Source organism: Plectropomus leopardus, chromosome 19, assembly GCF_026936395.1.
Source record: "Plectropomus leopardus strain MGB_pleo_1.0 chromosome 19, ASM2693639v1, whole genome shotgun sequence".
NCBI lineage: Eukaryota > Metazoa > Chordata > Actinopteri > Perciformes > Serranidae > Plectropomus > Plectropomus leopardus.
In genome coordinates, this window is record NC_142194.1 from 22,431,037 (window position 1) to 22,457,260 (window position 26,224).

Below are 26,224 nucleotides of genomic sequence, written 5' to 3' on the forward strand. Positions count from 1 at the left end.
TAAAAGAGAGAGAGGGAGAGAGCAGGTGTTTCGGCTATACACTGGAGTGTGTGTGTGTAATTTTAAAACATTACAGGGTTGATTATTAGTGCTTTTCACAACATATTTACACAATGAGATTTCTTATGAATAATCATCTTGTGGCTGTAACGACTAAGTGGGTAAAGGCAAAGGATAGAAGCACAGGAAAAGTCTGGGAAGTTCAGAAAATTACATCAGTTTGCTGTAATGCAGCCTTAAAAACCAGGAAAAGACAACACCTGATATTAAGATATCTAAAATCTAGAACAGTATTCAGTTTTATACTACAATATCAATGTGTTATAAATATACTGCCAAGCCTTATCTGAAATTAATCAACCTGCGTTTTCTGTTATATGACACAAGTTTGACTAAAATGACCACATTATCTGTTTTGACTCAACTAGATGAACTGAAATGTTCATTAATTTAAGCCTGATTCATTTTAATTGATTAAAGCCAGCCAAAAAATTATTGATGTTTTCTTTGAATGAGATAACACTAAAACGACCAAAACTTTTAGTCAACTAAAACTTGCATTAAATAAATAAAAATTTAAAAAGCAGAATGAGATCGATTAAAAAACATTTGACATACAGCTGATAAAACGAACAGTACTAAAGAGGCACAAGCAGAGATGTTCTCTGTGTTTGGGGAAGGATATCAGGAGGACTGCGGCAGTTACTATGATGCAACACGGCATTCATGGGATTGGTCAAGAGCTGGTGAAATCCCTGCCAAAAGGTGTGTGACATTCTGCCTACAGCGGGGCGTCGGCTCTGTATGTGTGCCACAGATGACCGCGGGGGGTGGGAGGCATTCCTCGTGTCACAACCCCCGAGGTTTAAACAAGGAGACCCACATACCAGCTGTGACATAACCAACGGTCAAGAACTCGGTCAGATGATCCCTTCACTGTCTGCTGAAATGCTTATGAAAGAAGAGATTCACTGATGTCGATACATTCGACTCGTATTGACCTTTTATCCAGAATCAAATATCAGGCAGTCACTGTGTTGGCTGACACGAAATAAAATCTGCTGTTCTGGTATGAGTTTCAGAAGCACTGAACAGACAGGTCTAAGGTAATCCACACCAAAATGTAGCTCTAACTGATGTTTTATGAAAGTATGAAATTTAATTGAATGTCTGAACAGCTGGCTTTTTTTTTTTTTTATGACGGACAAGTCAATCACTGTTTTATACTTGTGTGATTCACAGAAACACCACCAGCTGTTTTGTGTATCTGGTTATTTTGAAACAAAAACACATTAGTTTCTCAATATGACCTTCTGCATCAACAGCAGTCCAAATACACAATTTCATTGACAAACTAAACTAAACTAAACAATGCAAACAAGGGCAGAAAATGATCAGCAAAGTGGAAATAAAATCCTTTGGCACATTAACAGCTTTTTCAAAAATGCAGTCTCTGCACAATATATCAGATACTGATTAAGAAACTTTGTTTCAATATTCAACGTTCAAGTGGCCAAATGTACCAGCCAGCAGCTCAGAAATACTCATATTTTTCATTGAACTGCTAACGAATCCCTTTTTGTAATTTCTTAACAATTAAAAAGTTGAAGGCTTCATACAGACGTTACAAAATGAAAGGATTTTCATGTGCTTTTTCCATTTTCAAGAACTTAACTTGCAGAAAGTGATTAATTTTCAAATATAATTTTCATAAATGATGTGAAAGTTGTCTCTCTTTTCAGTAAAGAGTTACTAATTGCACTTTTTTATACATGACTGTAAAAAAAACTTCAACAAAACAGTTTCAATCCAGAGAAAGTTTCTGAGTGAGAGCGTCGCCATAACCATAGAAACTCACTACAGCTGAACTCTGTGAACCATGACCTTCTGCCTGTCTGACAGCCTGCACACCGCCAAAGAGATAAAGGAGAAGCCCCTGACTGATATCAGACAAAACTGTCAACTCATTACAAAAAAAGAGTCAAAATGATGTAGAATGAAAATAATCTTTATGTGCAGCACAGCAAAATGATGCCAGTTGTGATTTAAGTTTTAATTACAACCTTTTTGCGACATTATGACATCAGTGAACTTCAATTTTTCCACTTAAATTCAAGCACTTCAAGGACCTGACAGCCTGACAGTGCAACAAAAGCATCTTAGGAGCACCACTGTAATAGGAGTGAAGTCAAGTCAAGCCTTTTTCAAGAACAGCCAGACGGGTGTTACTAACAGAGTGAGCATTGAAAGGTTACTTATTCACACCACCTACAGCTGCAGAAGCTGGTGTGAAGATGTGATACCACTCACTGTCTCCTCCACAGCTGGGCCTCGTGGTCGAAGGCACATTACTTTATTAAAAGTCCAGTATGGAGGATTTAGTGGAAGCTAGCAGTAAGGTTGCAGAACTGAAACTTCCAATATGTGCCAAGCAGGGAGAACTGCAGAAGCCGACGCAAGATATAATTTGATTTGTCCTTTCTGGGCTACTGTAAAAACTAGGGCTGCCCCTTGAATGTTGAAGATTTGAATAATCATTTGCAGACCCCTCAGTTCACTGAGATTGCTTCAGAGTTGAGCTGTCGTTTTGTTTTTTGTCTTTTTGCTTGTCAGTGTGCTGTGCAGTTTACTTCTGGGGACATTTTGGTCCCCAGAATTTGCTGCATAGTGAGCACTCTTGATTTCTGTGCAACTCTTTGGTACAAGCAGTGCAGACATGCTGGCAGTGGCACAGGAGAACGAAACAGCACCAGAAAGGCGGAGAAGTGGTGAATTTACAGCTCAGCAAGTTAATACGATTAAGTATCTGGCTTTTGTTTGATGACTAGTTTCGGCAAAAAAATGTTTTTGCACATTTTCAATCTATTGAAAATGTGCATCGTTAGCTTGTTTACTATACAACATGAATGAAAATTTTGTATGGTAAACAGAACAAACTACAAAATGTTTGTTTTGAACTGCCGAATCTGATTCGACCGGCATGATTCTGAGTCGGGTACAGCCCTGGTAGAAACATGGCAAACTCTATGCAAAAGGCCTGCTATGTAAGCAGACATAAACTGCACATTTTAAGTTACCAAAAACACATCAATTCTTATTTTCAGGTGATTATTAACTCAAGGAAACATAGTTATGATCATTATATACCATTTCAGCCAATAACGGTCTCTAAGTCCTATACAGACCAACATTAGGAAATATTACTATGATGCGGTTCTACTAAAGGTCGATAATTGATGCTCCCTCCTTGCTTTGTAGCAGTTAATACAATCTTCACTGTCCTAAAATTCAACAGGGGCCTTGACAACTGAGCAGCCTTTGCTCTACCTTGCTGTGTCTCCTGGCAACAGTCAAAATTATGTCTCTTTGTAAAATTCTATGTTCGAGGAAAACATCCACTTGAAAGCAAACACAATCTTTGCTGAATCTCTTATAAACCCGTTCTTTCTCTTCCTCCCTCCTTGTGTGTTTTGTCTTTTTGCATCTCCACAGAAGAGGAGCTTAAGAGCGAAATATTCCACCGGTAAATGCTGGTCTGTCCTGAGGCCTGTTGCATAAGAAGGAAACAGACAGATTTACTGTAACTACTAAATCTGCCTTCTGCACGCTAAAAACTGTACCTGGTCTGAGTGTCTACTGCAGGGCCTTCTTTCGTACCTAACCCAAGCCTTTACTGCAAACTGAGCCAGGTTAATCAATATAAGTGCATTTTAATGGACTGATATGTCCACTAATTCATCCAGGGTTACATTAACACTAACCAACAGCAGAAGCAGTTAATGGTGTAACAATCCATCTAGATCAATATATCAATTCAATGATCGATGCAACTTGATGGATGCCAAGTGGAAATATCAATCCATATCATCTTTAGGATATGCCTTAATTTTGAAATTCTGTATGACCATCAAACAGCAGCAGGCAGATAATGTCAAGCAGCCAAAAAAAGACAATGATGAGACAATTATTTGCTCAGGAATAAATAAGCAATGTGGACATATTTTGAATTTCTGACAAAATAGGGGACAATAAACAAAGTGCATATTATATGTTAACAATGCTTTTATTAGATAAACGACAATCTACCTGCCTAGACGGCATCTCACTCCGCTAACTTCTCTCCACAGCAACATCAACTGCTTTGTTACAACAATGCTTGGCTGAAAAAATGTGCATGAAGGTAGAAATTCAACCATGCTGTTCTGTTTGGAGACAAAGTGGCTTAAAACAGTTTTGAGTAAGGAAAAGTATTAATGATACATGTAAATAGTTAAGCTGTGAGAAGAGGAACACTGCTAGCCACTAGGCTAATTCATCCAATGTAAAGGCGCTTAAGCTAATAATGGGCTACTAGCAAAATAGTTTTTTTTCCTGTAAACCTTGACATTCATTATTGAGTTAAATTTTATACTTCTGTTAAATGTTTTTAATCCACATTTTATGACTGTTGGGTGGAGTTTGTCTTAAGGGCTTCACGCCAATTGGCCCTTAAGGAATAAGATCATGAAAACATTTTATTCAGGAGCGTAATTTATCCCATGTGCTGTTTATGTGTTAGTGATGCCAACTTCAAGTAAACTTTACTGCAATTAACCTGTCACAATTATTAATATAACTTATGTTTTGTTTTTCATTTTTTATGGTTAAAACCAAAAAAAGACAAGGTTGGTGACTTCTGTAACAGATTGCATTCAAAGTTAAAATGATATCGTCTCATATCCATTGCAGGCTCCTGAATTAAATCAAAATCAAAATAATATTGTGGCAGACTTTGTGATACCATCAGATATCGTATCATTGCCTAAAGAATCGATAAAATATTGTATTATGATGAAACTGGTGGTTCACACCCGTAGTAGTAGAATACAACAAATAGTCGATTAGTCCACGCAGCACGGTTTTATCAGTCACTGCACTGAGTGTAAAGGGATCTAGAAATTAAAAAAAAAAAGTTTCATTCACGGCTGCATTTTCATTTTCGACAATAGCAACAAAAAAACCCCTCTCCTCTTCATCAGACTCAGAAAAAACATCCAGTCTTGTTTCACTGTCTGAACAGGGCCTTACAGTCACATCGTCAGATCCCTACTTTTCATTTCTGCTCCACAATCAATTGGTCACAGAGGATCAACCATCATATATATGTTTTGTTTCATTTTTCCATAGAGCCTTCCTGGAAAAAGCCTGGCACTAACTGCCCACAGCTACAATCTACACACAAAAAAAGAAAAATTAAAAAAAACAAAACAAGTCTGCTTCTTGTGATGTGCGGAACTCTGAAACAGGAAGTGGATACAGAAGAAGAGGAAGCTGCCCTATTTGATAACACAAAGTGGTGCACAGACACCACCAAATGTGACACATGCAGAATGATCATACTGATAAGAACTGACACTTTCAACCAAAAACTACATGCAAAGACAACCTTCAGAATAGTTAGAGAGAAAGATGCAAACATATCCTGTGCAGCTGATGAGGATAATCAGATTTTTAGCTTGTTAACCCATTGACTACACACCTATAGCTAAATATTACGTTGCAACCAAATCAGTCACTGACAGGGTCTGACACACAGTCTCATGCTGTAGCATCGGGAAGGGGTTAACGCTTTGACCTCGGCTCAAAGGTGAAGACACGCTACTGTAGTGTCGGCATAAGTTTCTCTTAAGCATCATAAGATCTTTGACAGTAAAAACTACATCACCATGTAGCATGTGGATGCCTGTAGATGACTGTAGGTGTAACAGCATACCATGTGTATGTACGTTAAAATGAAACTAACCACATGGACAACAGAAGATTATAGGATAGAGTGCATTTGACTTAAAGCAGAGACTTACGTGGCATGATCCCTTGGCTAACCAGTTCTTCTCGTGTACGTCTCTGCTGGAGTTTGAGCTGGAGGACTGCATGGAGACAGAGGAGGTGAGGGGGGGAGAAAGAGGAGAAGAGAGAAGAGTCAGTATCGGCCGGTGAGGACAAAAACTGCAGCGATGGAGATCTTATTGTCTCTTAATGTCCCCCGATCAGCAGCTGTGTTTACATAAATAACCAGCCAGACGCACATAGACTGACATGAAGAAGCTATATGGCACCCAGTACATTCTCCTGTTTCCCCCTTCTTTTGAGCTTTTTTTGAAGCCAGGAGGCGGGTACAAGGAGGGCGTGAGCAGTGTACTACACACTTCCTGTTTCTGCACTTTTTTTTTATTCCTGTGTGCACAGTGTGTAAAAAAACTGCAATCATAAGAAGAGTTACTAACAGGGACAGAGCGACCACAGCAGAATAGATGAGAGGACCCAGCAAAGGAAGGAAAAGGAACAATTAGATGTAAAATGTGGACTGAAACAAGACCGGCAGCAATTAGAGAGAAAAAAAAAGTGCATATGGGCCGATTGCGCCGTCATTTCAAAACAGGAAGCACTTGGTTACATAACACAGAGGCTGCACAACAGAGTTTTAAGGAACACAGCACTGGACAAAAGGAGTGGGACCACGTTTGACCTTTCTGCATTGCCGTTCTCATTTTGGTACCTTTTCAAATCTAACTAATTTTACAAATGAACTCCCACGCTGAAAGCTTGTTCTGACCTCAAAATTTAATGTTAATAAATCCTCTTTAAGGTCTTCTTAAGTAAACCTTATTTCACCTAAAATGCCAATTCAAAACATACCCAAAGTAAACTGAAAGCTAAAACAAAAATTGTTGCCTTATTTCAATGCTCTCTTGAACATTTTCTTGAAAAAAGATGCTGCAGAGAAATAGAAGTGGCAGGTATTAGCTGGAAAACACAATAGGACTATAGCCTGAAGCCTCACCTAGTCAAAATTCAAGGTAGATAACAATATCACAGAAAATAAACATTTTACATTTGTCATAAGGTTCTGTCCAGGCGCATTTCAAAAATATAAAAAGAATTGAAGAGGGTAAAACAAACAAACAAAAAAAAGTAGCCATGTTTTAGCATTTCTGTATATTCATATAGGTCTGTGGTGTGAAGAAAGAGCTAAAAACTCTTCTTAAGGGCAGAAGTTTCATTAACTACAAGACCCATAAGCCACATGGCCGATCTCCGGCTACTGACTGTTTGACAGGCACCCTCTTCAACATAGGCCCTCTCTGACTATTAAAGCCTAGCTCCAATTGGTTCATGTGAGGTGTCATTTCAAAGGTCAGGAGTTCAGCTGATATTTTGCACTGCGACATACTTACATGCAAACTGAAGAAATCTAGATGGTATGAGGTGAAATATGAATTTTGAAACAAAACAGCGTCACAAATAGTTACAATAAAAATAATCATAAATATAGTTTTCTGGACATTTTCCATATTTTTTTTTAAATTAATATTGTCTCACTTTTAAAACTAATTTTTTAGGTCATTTTCATGTCATCTTTTCCTCATTTCTTGCAATTTGTGGGACATCTCTTGCCAAGTTGCTCATTGTCTTTTTGTCCATGTTTTTAAAAGAAATCAAATCAATGTTCTCAGAGTTCAACGGTTTAAATGTATATGAAAATGTATGTGAAAGGCTTTAGTATCTGAAGAAAGCAAAAGAAAACTGTTGTTTAAGGTTTCAAAACAAACAAACAAATCAGGAGGTTAGTTAGATCAAAACAAGATGAGGTATTTTAAATACTGCAGGATCATGCAAGTGCATTGTATTTCATCAGGTTTGCTGCAATGCTGAGAATGTGGGGAAGTGACCCTTCAGTCAGTCACATAGAAAACTAACCAACTAAAAACACTGAGCAAGACGAGAACGTACAGAACAGCTACAGGGTCACTGCAGTGGTGCGATGGGGTTTCTGAGGTCGATAAGTAACTGATACTGCACTATACTTCCACTGTGCTTCTTGGCAACAGCCTGTTTCCATTTTAAAACTCAAGATGTGACACACACTTACTGTTCATGTTGGTTTTAAGCTTGATAAAATCAGATGATGGAATGTTTTTACATCAAATACTATATTCACTGGCATTCAGCTCCACTCAGCTGAGACTTTTATATTTACCAGCTGTCCCTGTGAAAGTGGTATATGTGTGTGCATATGTGTGTAAAGTGTAACACGCCACTGAGGCTTGCAGAGTATTTCTGGGCCGGGGGTTGTGTCTGCCACACATGCAGCACCTGTTCCTCCCCACTAACAAAGTGACATCATTGGTCCTCGCAGGCCAGCTAGCCTGTTAGCCGTCCTGCGTAGCTGCTGTTATGACAAACAATCCAGAGACACTGCGAGTCCCGAGAATTAACGTCAGAGCCTGTGCAACCAAAATGTCACTCGATGGCTCTAAATCCTCGCTGGCGATCCCAGCTCCCCTCTGTTATATTTACACCATGCATGCTCTCCATCGTGAGGGACGAGGCGAGCACCAGAGACTCCCCTCTGGAAGCAATAACACGTCAATTCACATTCAGAGACGTAAACACGGAAACCTAAACACAGCCAGGCAAGTTCATGTATAGATTCCCACAGCGCCAAACACACGAACAAACACTTAGGAGCCTCACGTGTTGCCTGAACCTGCACACGCACACACACACACACACACACACACAGACAGACAGACAGACACAGACACACAGACACACACACAGACACTGACCATGCTACGGTTGACAGGATAAGAAGCCAAGCCACTTGCCACTTCCAGGGAAGGGGTTTATTCTGGGAAAGAGAATCTTACACTTTCCCTCTATCTCAGCCTCACATCTCGGTGCTCCCTCCTCATATTCTTTCACACAGTGAGGACACTCCAGTTAACTTATTTATCCTCCCCCTGCACTGTTTCTCTCTTTCTCGTTCCTCTCTTTATTCCTCGTCTCTGGCAGTAAGTGAGCTGGAAGGCCTTGCATTTGCTGTGTACTAGAGTTGCCACAGTGATTTGTAATGGTTGCTATCATCAGTTTATAAACCAAATGAATTGCTTGGTATATAAAAATGATAAAGTGTCAGCTATAATTGTCTCAGTGGTTGAAAAAATGAAATGCGGAAGTCACCCCATGCATGCTTGGGAAGGTGCTGAGTAGGAAGAGCTGCAGTGACGTTAAAACTGTAGGCTGAGGTGGGGAAACCAAGTCATATGATAATGCAGTAATAAGTAAATTCTCTACAAATAACATACAAGTGTGGGACTGAAAAACACACAAAACACATATGGAGGCCAGAAAAATTGTTACTACTAGAATCATAAACACAAAGTTGGCTCTGCGTTGGTGTCAAAAGTCTAAGTGAAAAGTGTTTACATGGTGTTAGAAAACAAGCTGTTGTCATCTATCAGCATTAATCTGATTTCTTAAAGGAGCAAACGCAACATGCAGAGCATAATTATGCTTTAGAGTCTGGATTGTTCATATGCAGTTCTCAACATAGAGCTAACAGAGCTGGCAGCTAGCAGCTAACAGTGCTAACAGCATGGACAGTGCTGATAAGAGCTAATAGTACTGACATTGGGTGGGGGGTCAGATGTTATGCTTCTATGATGATGCCATCACTGCCATCAGCTATAACTGTTATGAATGCAGTGCACAGTGTAGTGATTTGGGATATACACACACAGGGAGTCACATGCATTGACATGCACATGTGGCAGGACTGTCTACCAAAACGAAAAACCGAGAAGCTCAGCGTACAATACGCTTAAGCATGATTATACTTATGAACTGAGTCAACGCCATACCTACAGTGTAGGCCCTGTGTAGATGCATACCTTACGCTGTAATCTGATGTGCACCTCCCCAGAAATGTAACTAGATGTCATGGCGATGCAGATCTTTATTTTATGAAATGACATAAGCTTGAGTTATGATAGTTAAACTATGTATTTTTGTTTGAAATTGTTCCTATTAAGCCATGTTTATTGTCCTTTTTAGGTGTTTTTTTTTTTAATCAATCAAACTTACAGCACTTAGCTTAAACCCAACTGCCGCCAACAAGCGTTTGGGCAGTTTTTTAAGCTGAGGCACAAATATAAATCCACTTTTAGATGTAGCATGACTTCATTGTGTACTCAGGATGCCATAATGCCACTATATCTTTACATAGCAAATAGTGGTTTTTCTGTTATATAACTGCTTTGAATGCTAGATGCAGGACCTTTAAATGTTACATAAACAACAAATCAGACTTCCTTAATTGAGTTTAATTGAGGATTAAGAGAAACCTGATTAAACTTCTGCTTTAATTTAACCAGGTTACTGCAGTGCATGTAAACATGATCTCGAATCTTCTGACCCAACATATTTTTTCTCACATTAATCCACTTTCATGCATGTAAACACAGTCAGCAGGGACGCTGATTCTGTTTGAAAAAACGATAATGAACAATGCCTTCATCTAAATCAGGTTTGAGGGCCAGTCTGGTTAATTTAAGAAAAGGATGAGAAGGCAGGGCAGTTTTTATTGGGATACTAGGCCACAGCCAAAACTGGCCTCGACACTCATAAAATGTTAGAGCTGAGGAACAGAGAGGGAGAGACACAGAGAGATCAGGTACAGCTACATCTACACCAACAGAATACAACACGGAAAAAAAATGCATGGTAGTAGTTTGAACAGTGAAAAAGTATTTTATGCAGTTTTAGGAATTCTGTCAGTCACATATATAACTGTCAACTTCTGCACAAGCACCATAATGACATAAAAGTAGCGTGGAGAGAGGGCTCCCAAGGTTTAAGGTTAGAGAGGCGTCGCAGAGACAGAAGGAAGAGGTCAGTGAGGTAGAGCCAAGTTCTTGGTGGCCAACTAGGCTAATCCTGCTTCGCTCATTCGTCATTAGATCTGTTTAAACATGTCCGAGTTCGTCACTGTCCCCGAAGACCCCTGGGGCTTGGCACAGCTAAGCCTACACATGCCGACAATAGCAACACACATGTGGGCAGAATAATCCCGCACTAGGTGAAATAGTGGGCACAGAAACATGCGTGATCACGCTGCCACAGCTAATGGACGAGTCTCGCTGTGCGCTGATGTTACGCTTGGCACCAGCGTTGGAAATGTTCTATTTAGAAATCCTGTTCATGTTCTCCCAGATGATCTCATCATCTGCAGCAGCGGTTTGATTGAACAGAGAGACGGAGGCAGCGCCTGACCACAGCAACAGTTTCACACATCAGTGAGAATGGAAAGAGGCCAGAGGGCAGGAACAATACAAGGTTAAGGCCATTCACACCTTGGAATCACTCCCACTGCCTTCGCGCTGCCGCACTGAACCGGGAAGCCAGATGACAACAAGAGGGGTCGCAGTGAATACTAATTATCTTAAAGTTCAAGACGGACGAGTCGGATGGCTTCATGCAGTACCTGTCCCTCACACTTTCTCCACACATGATGCATGATTAGAAAAGGTTAGCAGTTAACAAAAAGCACCTGGAATGATATCTGACAGCTGTACTGTCAGGTATGCAGTGACACTGTAACATGTCAGCTGTTAGTATGGAATTAGAGATTCCTTCAACCTCTTTTTATTTCCCCCCACTTTTCTCCTCCGTCTTCAGTCATTTGAACTTCACAGGAATGTTTTGTTTCATCTGCACTCAGTCATCCGTGACTCTGACCCCTGCTTGTAATGCCTGTAATGTTGGTTATAAACAAACTGAAGCTGATTTTCCTGCAGCACAGACTAAACCATTCCAAATTAGGCTGTTTCCCCATTATCTGATATTATGTCACTGTTGGCTGGCTTGAGTTTTCTCTTTCAGTGGAGAAATATGTTTTTTTAAGTCCTTATGACAGTCTTTGTTTTCCTTTTCCTTCAGATTTTGTACAAATCATATCTAAATCCAAAAAAGTACAGTGGCAGTAAGTGTCACATCATCATATTTAATACAGCCAAAACACACACCACTACTCCAACAAAAACTGAAAACATAAAAGAATTAACTTCCAATCTGGCTGAAAAAGAGATTTTATAAATATCAAATGGTTGCCAGTACTTCCAGTTGAATCATAACTTAATAACTCAGAATGTATTAGTTGTATGCACACAGTTCTCAACGTGGAGGTTGCTAAGCTGGTGGCTAACAGCTAACAGTGCTAAATCCATAGTGACGCTTAACACTAGCAACCGTGCTGACAGAGCTATAGTCCTTTCTCCACTGAGATCTAGCCATAGAGCCACTACAAAGTCCTTTCTTTACACGTCCTTTGCATCTTTACACAGACCTGGTCATGCAACTCTTGTGTGTAATTATAAATGGCATGCCAGCATCGCTGAAGCAAAAGAGGCATGATGTTTGACACAACAGCATTGGCAACTCGTGTGACATATTACATACGTGTTGCAGTGCTTTCTAAACATTAATGCTGGCATAACTAGTCAATAACTATCATTGGCATCCCTGTTAGATGGCAGCTGATTTTGTCCTCTGCTCAGAGGTTAAGGAGTTCCTGGACCTCATTGTTTTCAGAATTTGCGGACATTTTCGGCTGCTGCTCTTTTTCTATGAGTTAGCTGCTACCTGCTATCAGCTGGCTTTTAAATCTCATGCAGACTGGCTTCCCACAACAAACAACCAAGAAGCTCATGTTACAACATACACAGAGAGAGTGTGACTTATTTCTCTGCCCAGGATGCTATTACTCCTCTTTATCTACGAAAGGAACCCTGTGGAGTTTTTGACAACTATGCTTTTGAGCAAAGTTTTTTTTACGTTTTGTTTGCTGTCGTGCATGTATGCAAACATGCATGCTGCATACATGTTCTTGATAATCTACAGGTGGCACTAATGTGCCAAGAAACGCAGGAACATGGCAGCAAAGGAAGATTGCTAGCAAGTTAACATGGGTGTACAATGAAGGCTTCAAAATAAAATAAAAATGGGCTTTTCTTTTTATGACGAAGGAGATGCAATGTGACTCTAACATCACAGGCTCAGTTATTCACACCTGTGGTCGCCCACACTTCCTTTATTTCATTTAGTGGCCAAGTCGGCTCCATGGAACAGGCTTATCAAACCGAACAGATAACCACTTCTGTTTCCTTCCTGAGCAGGCAGTCAACCAAATCACTTATCTTTAGAAAAGCCCCGTTAACTATTTATGTGAAGCCATAAAGTACTGATATGAACCTGCGGACTGAGTCACATAAACATAAATCATATCAGGTGCTCCGGATCGCCCACCTTCTTTCAGGCTGTGATAGACAAGTCTGTCATGATCCAATGTCAGTCCCGTCTTCTCCATGTCTTCTCCCATTGGAGGGGAGCCCGGGGGGGAGGGCTCGAAGGACAGGCAATGGTTGGTGTCCAGCATTATCATTCAGAATGGAGATCAATTATTTGGTAAACATTGAACTTGTTATTCAAAACCGGTCCTCCTCCCGAGACCCAAATGTTGGCTGTTTTGGCTAAAGGGGGGAGGATAGAAGAGTCCTTGATGTGTCAAAACTGCACCAGCTGTCCCCTCAAATAGCTGTCCTCTCTCTCCAAGGAAAGGACGTGCTTCAGAAGAGCCCCATACAAGTCAAAGAAAATCTCCTTTTGGACAAAAATGTGGAAGAAAAACACTGCTACTTCCTCTCCTAGTGCCTCTCTCTTCTGTATCACAGTGATCGATTGGTCTGTCTTTCTCTCTCTTTCCCGTCTTCCTCCTGCTCTCTCCTTCCCTTGCAGTGGCAGCCGGCGAGTCACGACGGCGCTTTGCTCTTCCCAGAGAGACAGAGGGGGGAAAGAAATCCACAGGGCGAGTTGCGGATGAAAAGAACAAGCGAGCGGAGGGGAGGAAACTGAAAAGAGGCCAGCGGCGGAGGAAGAGAGGACAGCAGTGAGTGAGCTCGACAGGGAGAGTGTCCAGAGAGACTGCTCTGGTTGCAGCTCCTCCTGAATCTCTCTAGCCAGCTCTCTCTCTCGCTCTCACACTCACACACACACACACATACACACACAAGCAGGGAGCACTGCCGATAAAGTTCTCCTGCTCAGCTGTTGCCATTCATTCACTGTTACAGGCTGAGGGGGGCACGCAAACTTGTCTCTGTCAAACGCAGAACAAAATCCAAACACTATGGATGAGACAATCTGTTCCTGAACACTTTCAAGACTAAATAGGCATAATAAACTCAGTTAACCCTTTGAAACCTGGACCAACATCACTTTTCTTGTGCTGAAATCAGACATTTTTCACAAGTCATTGTACCGTTGAATTCTGAGCAAATTGCTTTGATTTCTTTTGAAAAAGAAATTTCCTGCAAATTGCAAGAAATTAGTATATATATATATATATATATATATATATATATATATATATATATATATATATATATATATATATATATATATATATATATATATATATATATATATATCTTTATTTTTATTTTTTTTTTAAATCATAGGAAATATTTCCAGTGAAATATATTTACAATTGTCATGGTTATATATAGTATCTAAAAATATATTTCACAGATTTTAAAAGAAAAATATTTTTAGGCATTTTTATTATTTATTTAAGGTAATTTCTTTTTTTTCTTGTAGTTTGTCTTCAAAATACTTATACTTGTTTATATTCAGGTCATTTTCTTGCACTCTTTATTAATTTATCGTTAATTTTGAGTTCAAATCTTCTTAAGCTGCTCATTGCCTTCTTTCCACATTTCTAAAAAGAAATCAAAATAACTTACCCAGGTTTTAAAGGGTTAATCTATGAACAATGTTTACTGGACAAGATCCAGTAACTGCTGTCAGTGATGACCTAATCTGAAATTATCGACCTTTGTAAAAGATTCTCCAGTAAACCTGATATTGAGATGAGTCACACTGACTTTCAGACTAATTGATTGATACCAAATCACCACTGCAATTCTGAAATGGTTTTTTGAAGACTCTGCCCTTGAGGAAAGGTGTCTCACTCTGACAGGGACTCTGAAATATTTTTGGAGTCTTACTGGACCACAGAATCAAAGCCGATGCATCCTAATCCTGCCATAACTCAGATTTTTTTGGTCCCACCACCAAACTGCCTGTGGCTCCCACAGAATGCTGATGGTAAACCCCGTCCCTGGCCGCAACCCCCCCCCACTGTTTTAAATAGCAAGGGCAGCTGGCCATCAGGGGGCTATATTCAGCTTGGTATCACCTGTGCACTCGCAGGGTAATGTTACTCTGAGGCACACACATCACCGCCTGCAAATACACAAACTTTTAAGATGCATTTCGCCTAGACTGAATCAATGTTTCATGAGGCAAAGGGAGATATATTGCTCTCATACCTTTCATTTCACTTTACATACAGCACAGCCTGAGTATAAATATCAAATATGAAAACTCAGCGCACCGTGTCATACAGGGTTTCCCACACATTCATTTATTTGTGGCTAACTGCCACAATTAAATCATTAGCTGCCACGAATTAATTTTATGTTTTTGGAACATGACTGCTCATTAGGAGCACTGTTGGAATATTTATCAGAGTTCCCTAAAGCTTGACATAAGTGAATTTTAAGGCTTTTAAAGACATTTTCATGCGATTCAAAATTAATCTTAAGGCCAATGTTACAATAGCTAAATTTGAAGGAAAAAAAAATTATATATATATATATATATATATATGAATATAGTTCAAGTATGTATTATTTAGTTTCATTAATTTTCCCACTTCTACAACTTAAATACTACGAAAGTGCGGGCCATGTTAAAGAAAAGGAAAATTTGGATTTTGAGAATAAAGTTGTAAATTTAAACGTCAGAGTTTAATCTTGGAATATTATGATTCCTGTTGAGAGAAGAAAAAACTCATGATGAGTTGTGCTTGCGCTGCATTCACAGATCCGCAAAAGCGTCTGATTTATACAGGGCACACAGAATGATAAAGATATTTTGTAAAAAGTTTGCAACTACCCCAACACATATACTCTAATTCTGTGGGAAACCCTGTGACATCGTGGCAGACCAGTACAGCGCACCTCTGTCACACAGGTGACACACACACGACCATGTTGCACCTGAGAACACAGACGACGACACCTTGAACAAACGGTGACTGGGACCCACAATAACTGTCTGTTATGAGTGTGTGATTAAAAGTCCACCTGCTGCTATGATTCACAGTCTGGGCAGGAAACACAGAGATGATAACACACACACAGGGATTAGGATGTCGCCACGTGGGTTGAGCCAATCTCAGCGACACACACATCATTGACTGACACACAGCAAGCCAAACATGTCAGCTTATTTTCATCTTCATGGCACAAAATCCTAAAAACGTTCTCATTTTCACTTTCTTGCGTTTTTCAACTCTGGTTTTCAATCCGTGTTTAGGACATAACAAAACACAAGGCGATTCTGATGGCACAATAAACATAACGATAGGACGATAATTTACAGCTTAACAGTAACATATAAATTCTGTTTGATTATTGTCATTGTCACCTTGACCAAAAGGGTAAAAGGAGCAGTTTGCAGAGCAGAGTTTTTATGGTTTTAGGGTTTGGTGGTCACACTGTGTGGGAGGTAGAGTTATCCTTTTTCCCATGACTTACATACAGCTGAATTAGTATCAAGCAGAGATGCGGTACAAAACAACTAGTAACTATGGATGTAGCTTAGCCTCGTGTCCGTCAAGCAGTCTTCAGGTTCAGTTTGGTATACATTAGAATGGTTATTTTTACATTTTAATTGTATTAAATTGTGGATGGTAACAATAGAACCGTTCCATACTTACTTTACTTTTTGTGACGCCTCTGGTGGGGTACCTAACACAGTGATCCGATACTTTAAAGGTGCAGCTGAAAACACTGCAATCCATTGACTGGTCAACAGAGAGCATCTGGGGCGAGTTGTGACTGATTTTGAAGGTTATGGAACCAATGTTTATATATGTAGCAGCAAGTTTTACATAGCAGCTACAGACTGAAAAAAATGTAGTTTAATTCAGCCTGCTATTCAAAGGCTACTGTTGGCAGCTACCAGCATCTTTTAAGGTGGAATAATTCCCAACAGGTTACTCAGTGCATTACTTGACTACATACATTCACCAATGCATCTTAAATTTCAAAATGACAACTCTGACCATTACACTTGTTTACTGTCTCTAGGATGACATACGCTTTAGTGATGATTGGATCTTTAAGCATTCAAAAAAATGTTTCTAAATTTCAGATGATGTGAACTGCGATTATTCAGTTTCCTTACTTAGAGAAATAAACGTGGCGAAGTGTTGTTCTGGTGCTCTCTGGCAAAGCTACACCACTGCTAAATGCACAAATTTGGCTACTTTTGAAGACAGACTCTCACTAAAGCCTGCTCTTTTTTGTTCTGAAAATGTTGGCATGCAACACAGTTCTGTGGTTGATAGATGAGGCGCATCACTAGTGTAAAGGAAGTACAGCAAAGCTGGACAGAGTAGTGAGTGACAACAACCTAACCTACATTTAAAAGTAATGCCTATGGTGGAAATGCTTAACAGATCCAAGGTCTAGATATATCTTTGTATGGGTTACTTTTGGTTCTAAAGTTACTGCACCGAAAGTTGTTGGTAGAAACACAGTTTAAGAGCCTACAGCCATTCTAGAAGCTCTTTGAGGCTGCATGCAGATGCAGAGAGCTCTGAGCAAAATGCTTAGCGCATGTATTCATCATCTTGGCTTTCATGGCAAATCACTTAAACAGTGTTTAAGTATTTCAGCCTGAATCAAAATGGTGACCCAACTGATCAACATTGCTATTCCTGGAGCTGCTAGCATGGCTAAAAACGGCACAAAACATTTGAAGTATTAAGTACAACAGGCCTGACTCCCAGGACGGTTGCCAATGTTTAAAATATATACCACTACTTTATGATGTTTTTTGCATGCTCTTTGTGTACAGTATTCTAGTCACAACCATTAAACTGGTCGGTGATGTTGACCTTTAGTAAGAGAAATCAGCCATCATAGCTCTGGCTGCGGGAACATTCCAGCGAGGCCATTTGGCCTTGGACATCCTTATCGGAGTCTTTCTTTATCCGTCACTGAAAAACATTTCTTGGAATTAAACAAAAAGAAAACACTGCTTTTTGGACTAGCAGGCAGGATATAACTACAGTGTGAAGGTCTTGCAGAAAATAGTGACTCAAAGACTTCCTGTGGATGTGTAAATGAAAGGAAAACTCCCCCACAGCTTCCAGTCGGTCATTATAACCTGGACCACTGGGGGCATAAACAACTAAAACACTGTTTTTTTTTCTTGTAAAAATGGCATCTAATCAAGCTGAATTTTGGTACCATGTTTGATTCTTTCCTTTTACTGTTTTTTTTAGAAGAAACCTATTAAAGTCCAATTCTATTTATACAGGCATCAGGCAAATAAAAATGCAAAAAAAAAAGGAACTGAAACATGCTATCTACCCTAGTCCTAGATGAAAAGCTGAAGACAAGACAGTAGAGTTACAAGAGAAACCATCACTGAGTTTAGGTCCAAATGTGTCTGCACTGGCTCCACGTGTCATTTGCTCAATTAGCAAAGTACAAAAATAATTTAGGAAATAATGGAAAGACTACAACTATTAGAAAAAGACCTGACTCTTAGTTTAACTGTGTACAGGGCAGTACATCATTACATTTTCTCCACTACTTGAATCAGCATCTGAAAAACATCAGCCCCACCTGTAAAAATACAGCACGACCCGCAAACAATGCTTTATCTCATCTTCAGAAATTGCTGAAGTTTAGGGGCTGAAGTGACTCCAGCCTAAATATTTTTGGTTGTGGAACATCATGATCCTCTTGGCACAGAGTGTCCTTCAGCAGGACCTGCCCATTACAATTACCCCACCACATTCCATTAACCTGCCCATAACAATTAGTAGTTTCCATAAACCTCCCCCATCCATCACTAACATACAAGACCAGGCAAGCCTTATTCAGCAGAACCACAAGATATGCCCAGAGGGAAAATTCTCAGGAATAAACTGTTTGACTGAACTGAAATGAAGTCATAACTTGTTCTGAAAGTCAATCCAGGTCAATATTGGACTTCAGTGAATGTCCGATTATCTCTTGCCGCCTCCATGGCATTTGTCATACTTCCTTCCCTTAGCATAGATAACGGAAAATTAAAAACATGCATTGTGTTGTCACTATCCAGTTTAAGTAAGATCTCAATCTATTTCTCCTCTTTACGTCCTGTTTATGCAGGGCTGAGGCAGAATGGTGCTGGTACAGTAACACGTGTGTCCTTTATTAAATTACTGACAAATAGTCATTTGGATGATTCATGAGAAATATTAGCTCCCAAAATATTTTTTTTATAATTTCCTAAGGCATTATACTTCTATAAGTATGGCTCTTATAGATCACCCTGAGATATCAGTTATTGAGAAAATGCTGTCTCAATGACCAGTAAAAAGTGTCTCTTAGTTTGCTTAATTATGTAATGAAGGATATGTGTCCTACTAATGCACAAAGGTTTAAAGGCGTATGGGAAAAGGAGCTGTTAGTGACTATTGATGAAGAGAATTAGGAGGTCATTTGGAATAACGCCAAAAAGATATTTAACTGTACTCAAACAAAGACAATCCAATTAAGAATTATACAAAGATATTTCCAGATTTTAGGAATTCTTTTTATCCCTCACTTTCCCCTCCATGTCACAAAAGTAAAACTGAAATAGGTGCATTAACCCATTGCCTATGGTCACAATGTAAATTACAGAAATATATTTAGAAATGGATCCTTGTACTTGCTCTTTGATGAGATATTTCCTTATCTAAACGAGAAAACTTTTAACTAAAGACTATGCCTGGTTTATGAAGTCATGGTGCTCATTTTAGCATTGATACATAGAGTTTGGCATAATTTGCTTGTATTTGTATTTTCCTGGTTTTTGGACCATCAAGTAACAACCAAGTTTACCAACATGAAAGATAGTTAAAGCACACACCAAACAAAACCTAGCTTCCTGGGAAAACCACCCCGACCATGCACCAGTCTACCACAGGTCAGACCAGCCATTAACATTCCAGCAGGGAAAACAGAAGGTGTTTTTTCCTTTACTTCCTGGTCCCACCCCCATCGGCTCTGATGTGGAATTTACCAGCACTGTTTGCATTTGGCTCTGACTCAACACTGACATCAGGCCCAGGATTTCTCAGTGTTGATTCCACTGAACTGCACAGAGACACAGCCTGAGGAATCTAGTTGTTGATATCTGAACCAAGGCACTCACACTGACTGAAACATGGCAGCCATGTGTGTAATTATAAAGAGAGAAGGTGGAATCTGCTACAAAATCTGAATGTAAATGGTGCTACAGTGAGCCTGCACTTAACTCACTTTCTGTACCATACTCACTGTGCTTGTACTAGAAGAGGTAAACTCACCGCCAGGAGCTCGTAAGCCAATTCCACATTTGTTTGCAGATGAAGCAATTGTACAAGTAATTCTGGGATATTGGAAGTATAATCCCTAGCTGACCCGATGCTGCACTTCAGTTTGGTTTATAAGGGGAGTGTTTTATTCTCTTTTAAGCTGTCACAGCTAACAAAGAATGACCTACCATATCCTGCTGCTTCAAAGAAAAAGAAGGAAAGAGTTGTAGTATGTGTAGGGAAAATGAATGGTGGGGAAATTGCACAATGCAAGAGTGCAAAAACAAATTGGAAGGAGTACTTGATTATTCAGTACTCGAATACTGAATACTTTTTAGAGGCCCAGGGTCTAGAGATTTAGATTTTTATTAAATAAAAACTATAGTTTAAAGGTCCTATCTTATCAGTTCTAACAGCTATGACAACATGGTACTCACCACAGTAGTTTGCAAAAAAAAAGGTTCAGTGTGGCAATAAGCACAATCAGATAGGTTGTAAACAAGCTGAAGTCTTTACAAGAGTATCTATCACTTAAGTTGGAGGTAAAATGCAAAGTCATTTTACCTGTAACACCCATAATAATCCCTCATTGTACAGAAAAACTGAGTATTGTTGTATGAGCAAGCTAAGAAAGATAATCTGTATTTGTGGATAATCTTGTCAACCCTCTTTCCTGCTGTGCTAAACTGATAGGTCAGTTTGAACTGGCAAGGCGGGCTCCTATGCTATATATGTGAGAGCACTGGGAGTGAGACTGGACTGGTTTCAGAAGAGCAGCACCAGATTCGCTCTAAGCTGAGTAATGGGAGCTAAAGAGTATTGTTAAGTTTTCTTTGTTGTTTTTTTGTTGTTGTTTTTTTTTGTTAGAGACTGGCAATAAAAGTCTGCCTGGATTTCTCAGCTTAACTCCCTGCCTGCAAGATGTTTTTGTCCTCTGCACATCACTTTGCAACAGCATGTATTCCTATATGAATGTCTGACCGCTCACACTAATAGTGGACCTATTTTTAGAGCTGTGTTGATAGAGCCACCTTTGACCTTCAACCACCGGAATCTAATAAGTTCGTTCTTGACTCCAAGTTCATGTTTGAGCCAAATATGAGGAACTTCCCTCAAGGCTTTCTTGAGATATTGTGTTAATGAGAACAAGATGGATGCAAGGCCACAGTGACCTTGGCCTTTGGCAACCGAAATCTAATCAGTTCATCACCGATTCCAAGTGGACGTTTGTGCCAAATTTTGAAGACATTCCCTCACTTTATTCCTGAGATACTGCATTCACAAAAATGGGACAGGTGAACAACCTATTTCTGCAGAGCTGCTCCACAGCTGTACCAATGCAAAGTCATATTAACGGGGAAATTCACAAATTATAAGGTTTTTAAAAACACATCAGTAACAACGGAGCCTTCAGCATACGTGCACATCCAGATAAAACACTGGTAAACTTTGTTATAGTACAGAAAAAAAGGATACTGAGCAAAGAAACAGAGTGCTTTCTACATGGTCAAAGGTTCTTTGTTGAGTAGCCATTGACCAGTTGGCAGCAGCACCCGTCACTGTGTCACACCTTGTTAATAAAAAACAGTCCAACTATGGTCTGATTGTATACTGTTGAAGGAGGGAGACTTGCCTATAAGAGCACAACTGTTGAGTAAAAAAAGAGGCACAGTCCAGCTGGCAGCTGTTAGCATCTGGTGACATAAACCTAAGTCCTTTCTGTAAAGCAGAAAGGACTGATGTAGGGATGGAGGAGGAGCAGGAGGAGGGGAGGTCAGCAGAGGAGATTTTCAGAGAGGAACAGAGAGAAGAAAAACAGAGAACCAGAGCCGGGGAGGGGTGTTCCCTGTCCAGTGATGACGGCTTTCTAACAGACAGTTACATAACTCCAACATCTGAAAATCATTTTTATTATGACGAACCCCCTAACCTCCTGCCCCACTTGCAGAGGAAACTTCTTTTCTCCTTTACAACCCGTTTCCATTTCAGTGCTCCAACAACAGACTCTCAGGCAGACTGGGAGCAAAGAAAGCCAATTACCACAATGGAGAAAAAAAACAGAAAAAATATGCGTACAGCATGTGAACAGAGAAGATTTATTGTCTGGATATGAGTCTCTCTGATACTGTGTGTGTGTGTTCTTGAAAGTGTTTTTCCTTCAGGTTGCTCTTTTGGGTTGTATAGGCCTCTTCTTCCTGCCTTCCCCTCCTCTCCTCTTTCTCTTTCTGTATATAACATCTAATAAAAGCCTGCCTGTTAATTTGCTCCGGCGACCAAAATGACAGGGTTTTTATTAGACACAAACCTTTAATGGGGACACAGGTTTCTATTTTATGCAGGTGTTTAAGTGAGATGCTAACGCTAAAATGACGTGTATGGGAGACAAAATGTCATAGAAAGAAAAAAAAGAAGTACTCACAATTAGCACTTTAAGGGGCTGCACACATCCACCAACAAGACTCGGAGTGCTTTGTTGTCAAGATCACCTAAACAGAGACCAAGTCATGGCCAAGACCTGAGTTTATCAAGACCGAGACAAGCCTAAGACTTTGAGGGGTTGTGACCGAGTCAAGACTATGGCCAAGGCAGGGTGAGACCAAGTCTAGGCCAAGACCAGAGAAAATCAAGACAAGCCACAGATTTTTAAGTGGTTGAAACCAGACCAAGACCAATATCAAGGCAGGACGAGACCAAGTCAAGACCAGGACTTTTAGAGGTTGAGACCAAGTCAAGACCAAGACCAAGGCAGGGTAAGTCCAGGCCAAGAACAGAGAGTATTGAGACCGAGACAAGCCAAAGATTTTTGAGGGAGTTGAAACCAGACCAAGACCAATACCAAGGCAGGGCGAGACCGCGTCAAGACCAGGACTTTGAGGGGTTGAGACCAAGTCACCACCAAGACCAGACCAGTACAAGTCTCACACTGCACGAAACACTTAAAGATATGTAGAACATGCAAACCACTCTTCAAATTGATCTGAAAGATCCACATTCCTGTAAAACACCCACAGAAGACATACGAAGATTTCACTTTATTCACCTTGTTTTAACCATACTGTATATATGTGTCCATGTGTTAATGTACCAAGAAATATCTCGATAAAACAATACCAAGGCATTGCAGAGGTAATTTTATATGTGGGAATTTTTCTTTATTTCCTATTGGCAAAAAAATACAAGCACTAAGGGAATGAAATCAATTAAACCATTATAAGTCAATGCTCTTTGTTTTACTTTGCATCTGACTGATTACCTGTCCCAACAGTAGCCAAATTAAAAACACAACACATGAAAGTTGGCTAGTTTCACTTAGCTACCACATTACTGATGCTAAAAACAAAGACGCATTCAAAACATGTTGGAAAGAGAATGTGAACATGAGAACGAGAAGGTATTAAGAGACTATGATGAATCCCTAATGACCATGAGCATGTCATGGAGGCACAGGCAGCTGTGTTCTTTAGTCTGCTCTGACAGTGGGCATATACTGATGGCCATGTTTCTAGAGTGACAAACTGATGAGACAAGAGCCGACTCTGAGTTTTCCCTGGAATCTCTAATGACAGGGTAGATGTTAACTCCTGCTGTCAAAGTTTCCTGATTGTGGGCTAGAAAGATTCACATTTGTCAAAATTATAGGTTCTAGTCAGTTTTACTCTTGACCTTCAAATCATGATATATGAATGAATCCTTGACATGTGGTCCAAATAACATACGTCTTGAGAAGCTATAGCACCGCAGTGCTTCCACCTCATGCTGACATCAACACTGAATATCCTTATTGGCATCTGAGTCACTACGACAGCACAATGAGCTCCCAGTGACCTCTGCTACAGTCACCAGCAAATGTTAAGTGTGCCTTACTTGGTGTAAGCAGGTGAGTCACAGGCTTAATGGCTGTTCTATTATTCAGAAACACAAGAGCATGTTGAGTTGGAGACAAGGCACAAAATAAACCAACTAGAGGATACATGTCTTCTGTGTGTGTGGTTTGTGCAAGTGTGTGTGTGTGTGTGTGTGTGTGTGTGTGTGTGTGCATGACTACACCTCTAAACCCCTAAGTCTCATATTTTAAAAGGACAGGGTTTGTAGTGGATAATGCTGAGTTACATTGGTTTTAAAAGTGGAGGAGAGTTTTTGTGCAGGGTTTCACACACATTGTTCATTAGGAGTGCTGTTGGAAAATATGCACTGTTCTGTTATTGATTGCACCACACTCTGGGAGCACAGGGTGTACTCTGGGTACAGACGGAGCAGCAGAACATCAGACGCACTAAAACTTAAATTAATTGTATTTGCACTGGTTCTAATAGTTTTGCATCAGCAGCTCCTCTCATCTATTGATTTGATCAACTCTGACCAGAATGACTGATCGGTTATTCAGCCCGAAACTGAAACTCTGCAAACTGCTGCTGAGAGAAAAAAGAACTAATGACGATGAATGAATACAATAACCAATAATGAGTAAGTTCCACATTTATAGGCACCCAAAAATGTCAGAGGGGGACACAGAATAATAAAAAAGGGACACACACAAAAAAAACAAAAAAACAAAAAACAAAACAAAAACCCCACCACCTGTCATCAGCTACCGCTACACACAGAATCAAATTATGTTAGAAACACTGTTGTGCAACAAAATTACCCCTTATTAAAGGTAAAAATGTGGTAAGTCCAGTACTTTTCCATTAAAAAACAAGCTGTAGCACCACGTACAATGTAATGATAGAAAACTGCTGTGATTTTGAAACAGTACATCATGTTGTAGCATGTCGTCTGTGCAAGATGCTGCATGAATTTTAAGTTCTGCTACCCACAGTGCCGATTATAAATGTGAAAATGTGAGTGTGTGATGCAGCTGTGATGGAGCCGCCCACCACAACATGCATTTAGAAAAATTTGTGTGCAGTTGTTTACAGAGCTAGAAATGTGATATCTGTGGATGCAAGTGTGGTAAAATGTGTGTCTGCATGCTCAGCTGCTCCATGTTTCATGTGGTAAGTCTCTTATAAGATATGTGTGTGTCTGTGTGTCTTTAAAGATCACTGAGCTACATGAGTGGGCTTGTACCTGTGGGTGGTGCAGGCACCGTGTTCTTGTTGCTACGAGCAGACCTACGGAGCTGATAAGGCGCTTTTCTTTAGCTTCAGGCTACAGATCTGAGCGAGCCTGCTTTGGTTACACTCTCTCTCTCACTTATCATTATCTAACAGGAATTTACAGGATCGCAAATCAAAGATGCAAAGTGTGTTAGTGCTTGTTGGAATACCGTGCTGTCAGGACACACTGTGAAAATAAGGCTACGGCTACAAAAAGCCTGTGAGTGCATGTCCAGGTCTCAGCAGTGACATGAGCTGTGAAGTGTCTGTGTGTGCTGATGAGTCATGCATAGTCTGTGGGTGTGTGTGTGTTTGTGTGGAGTGCAGGACACGTTGAAGATTTAAGCCTCTCTCAAAAGTTGCCTCAGTTGCATAAATATGTGTGTTCATTCGACTGAAAGTTGTTTACATTGACTGAAAACGACAACATTTTTTCTCCTGCTGTTTAGATTCAGCCTGTTTCGTAATGTTAATGGAAAGCTGAGATGTGTGCTGCACGTTTGGGTGATCCAATACAGAAACTGGGACAACACTTTTCTAGTGCTGTTCAGATGTCTTTCACAAGTATTTAAATCTTTGAACCCTGATCAGATTGGTGTGATTTATTTGAAAAAAAAATAGGGAAAAAAGTTATTAGAAACTTAGTAAGAAATGTCCCAAAAATTGGAAGAAATTTCTCGATTGAATATTATTTTTTTTTAAAAATTAGGGAAACATGTCAATGGAAAAGAGAAAAATGCAAGAGAAAAACAATATTTAAAATTTATCAGAATTATTTATGTTACATAATGGTTATATTTTTTATGCACTTCTGCCAGGTCATTTCCTTTCTTTCATT

The 26,224-nt window shown here is 39.8% G+C and overlaps 1 protein-coding gene across 7 annotated transcripts in view; it reads right to left on the bottom strand.

Moving 5' to 3' along the window:
* Nucleotides 1–26,224, bottom strand: part of mrtfab (myocardin related transcription factor Ab) — a 56,859-nt gene that overhangs the window by 16,224 nt on the left and 14,411 nt on the right. For 6 of the 7 annotated variants that reach the window (XM_088070540.1, XM_088070539.1, XM_088070543.1 and 3 more), the window contains one exon: nucleotides 5,841–5,906. In XM_088070540.1, the coding sequence (XP_087926666.1) occupies nucleotides 5,841–5,906 (66 nt within the window). Of the gene's footprint in view, nucleotides 1–5,840; nucleotides 5,907–13,125; nucleotides 13,816–26,224 lie in introns of those variants that run through there. The other variant, XM_088070541.1, reaches the window with a different exon arrangement.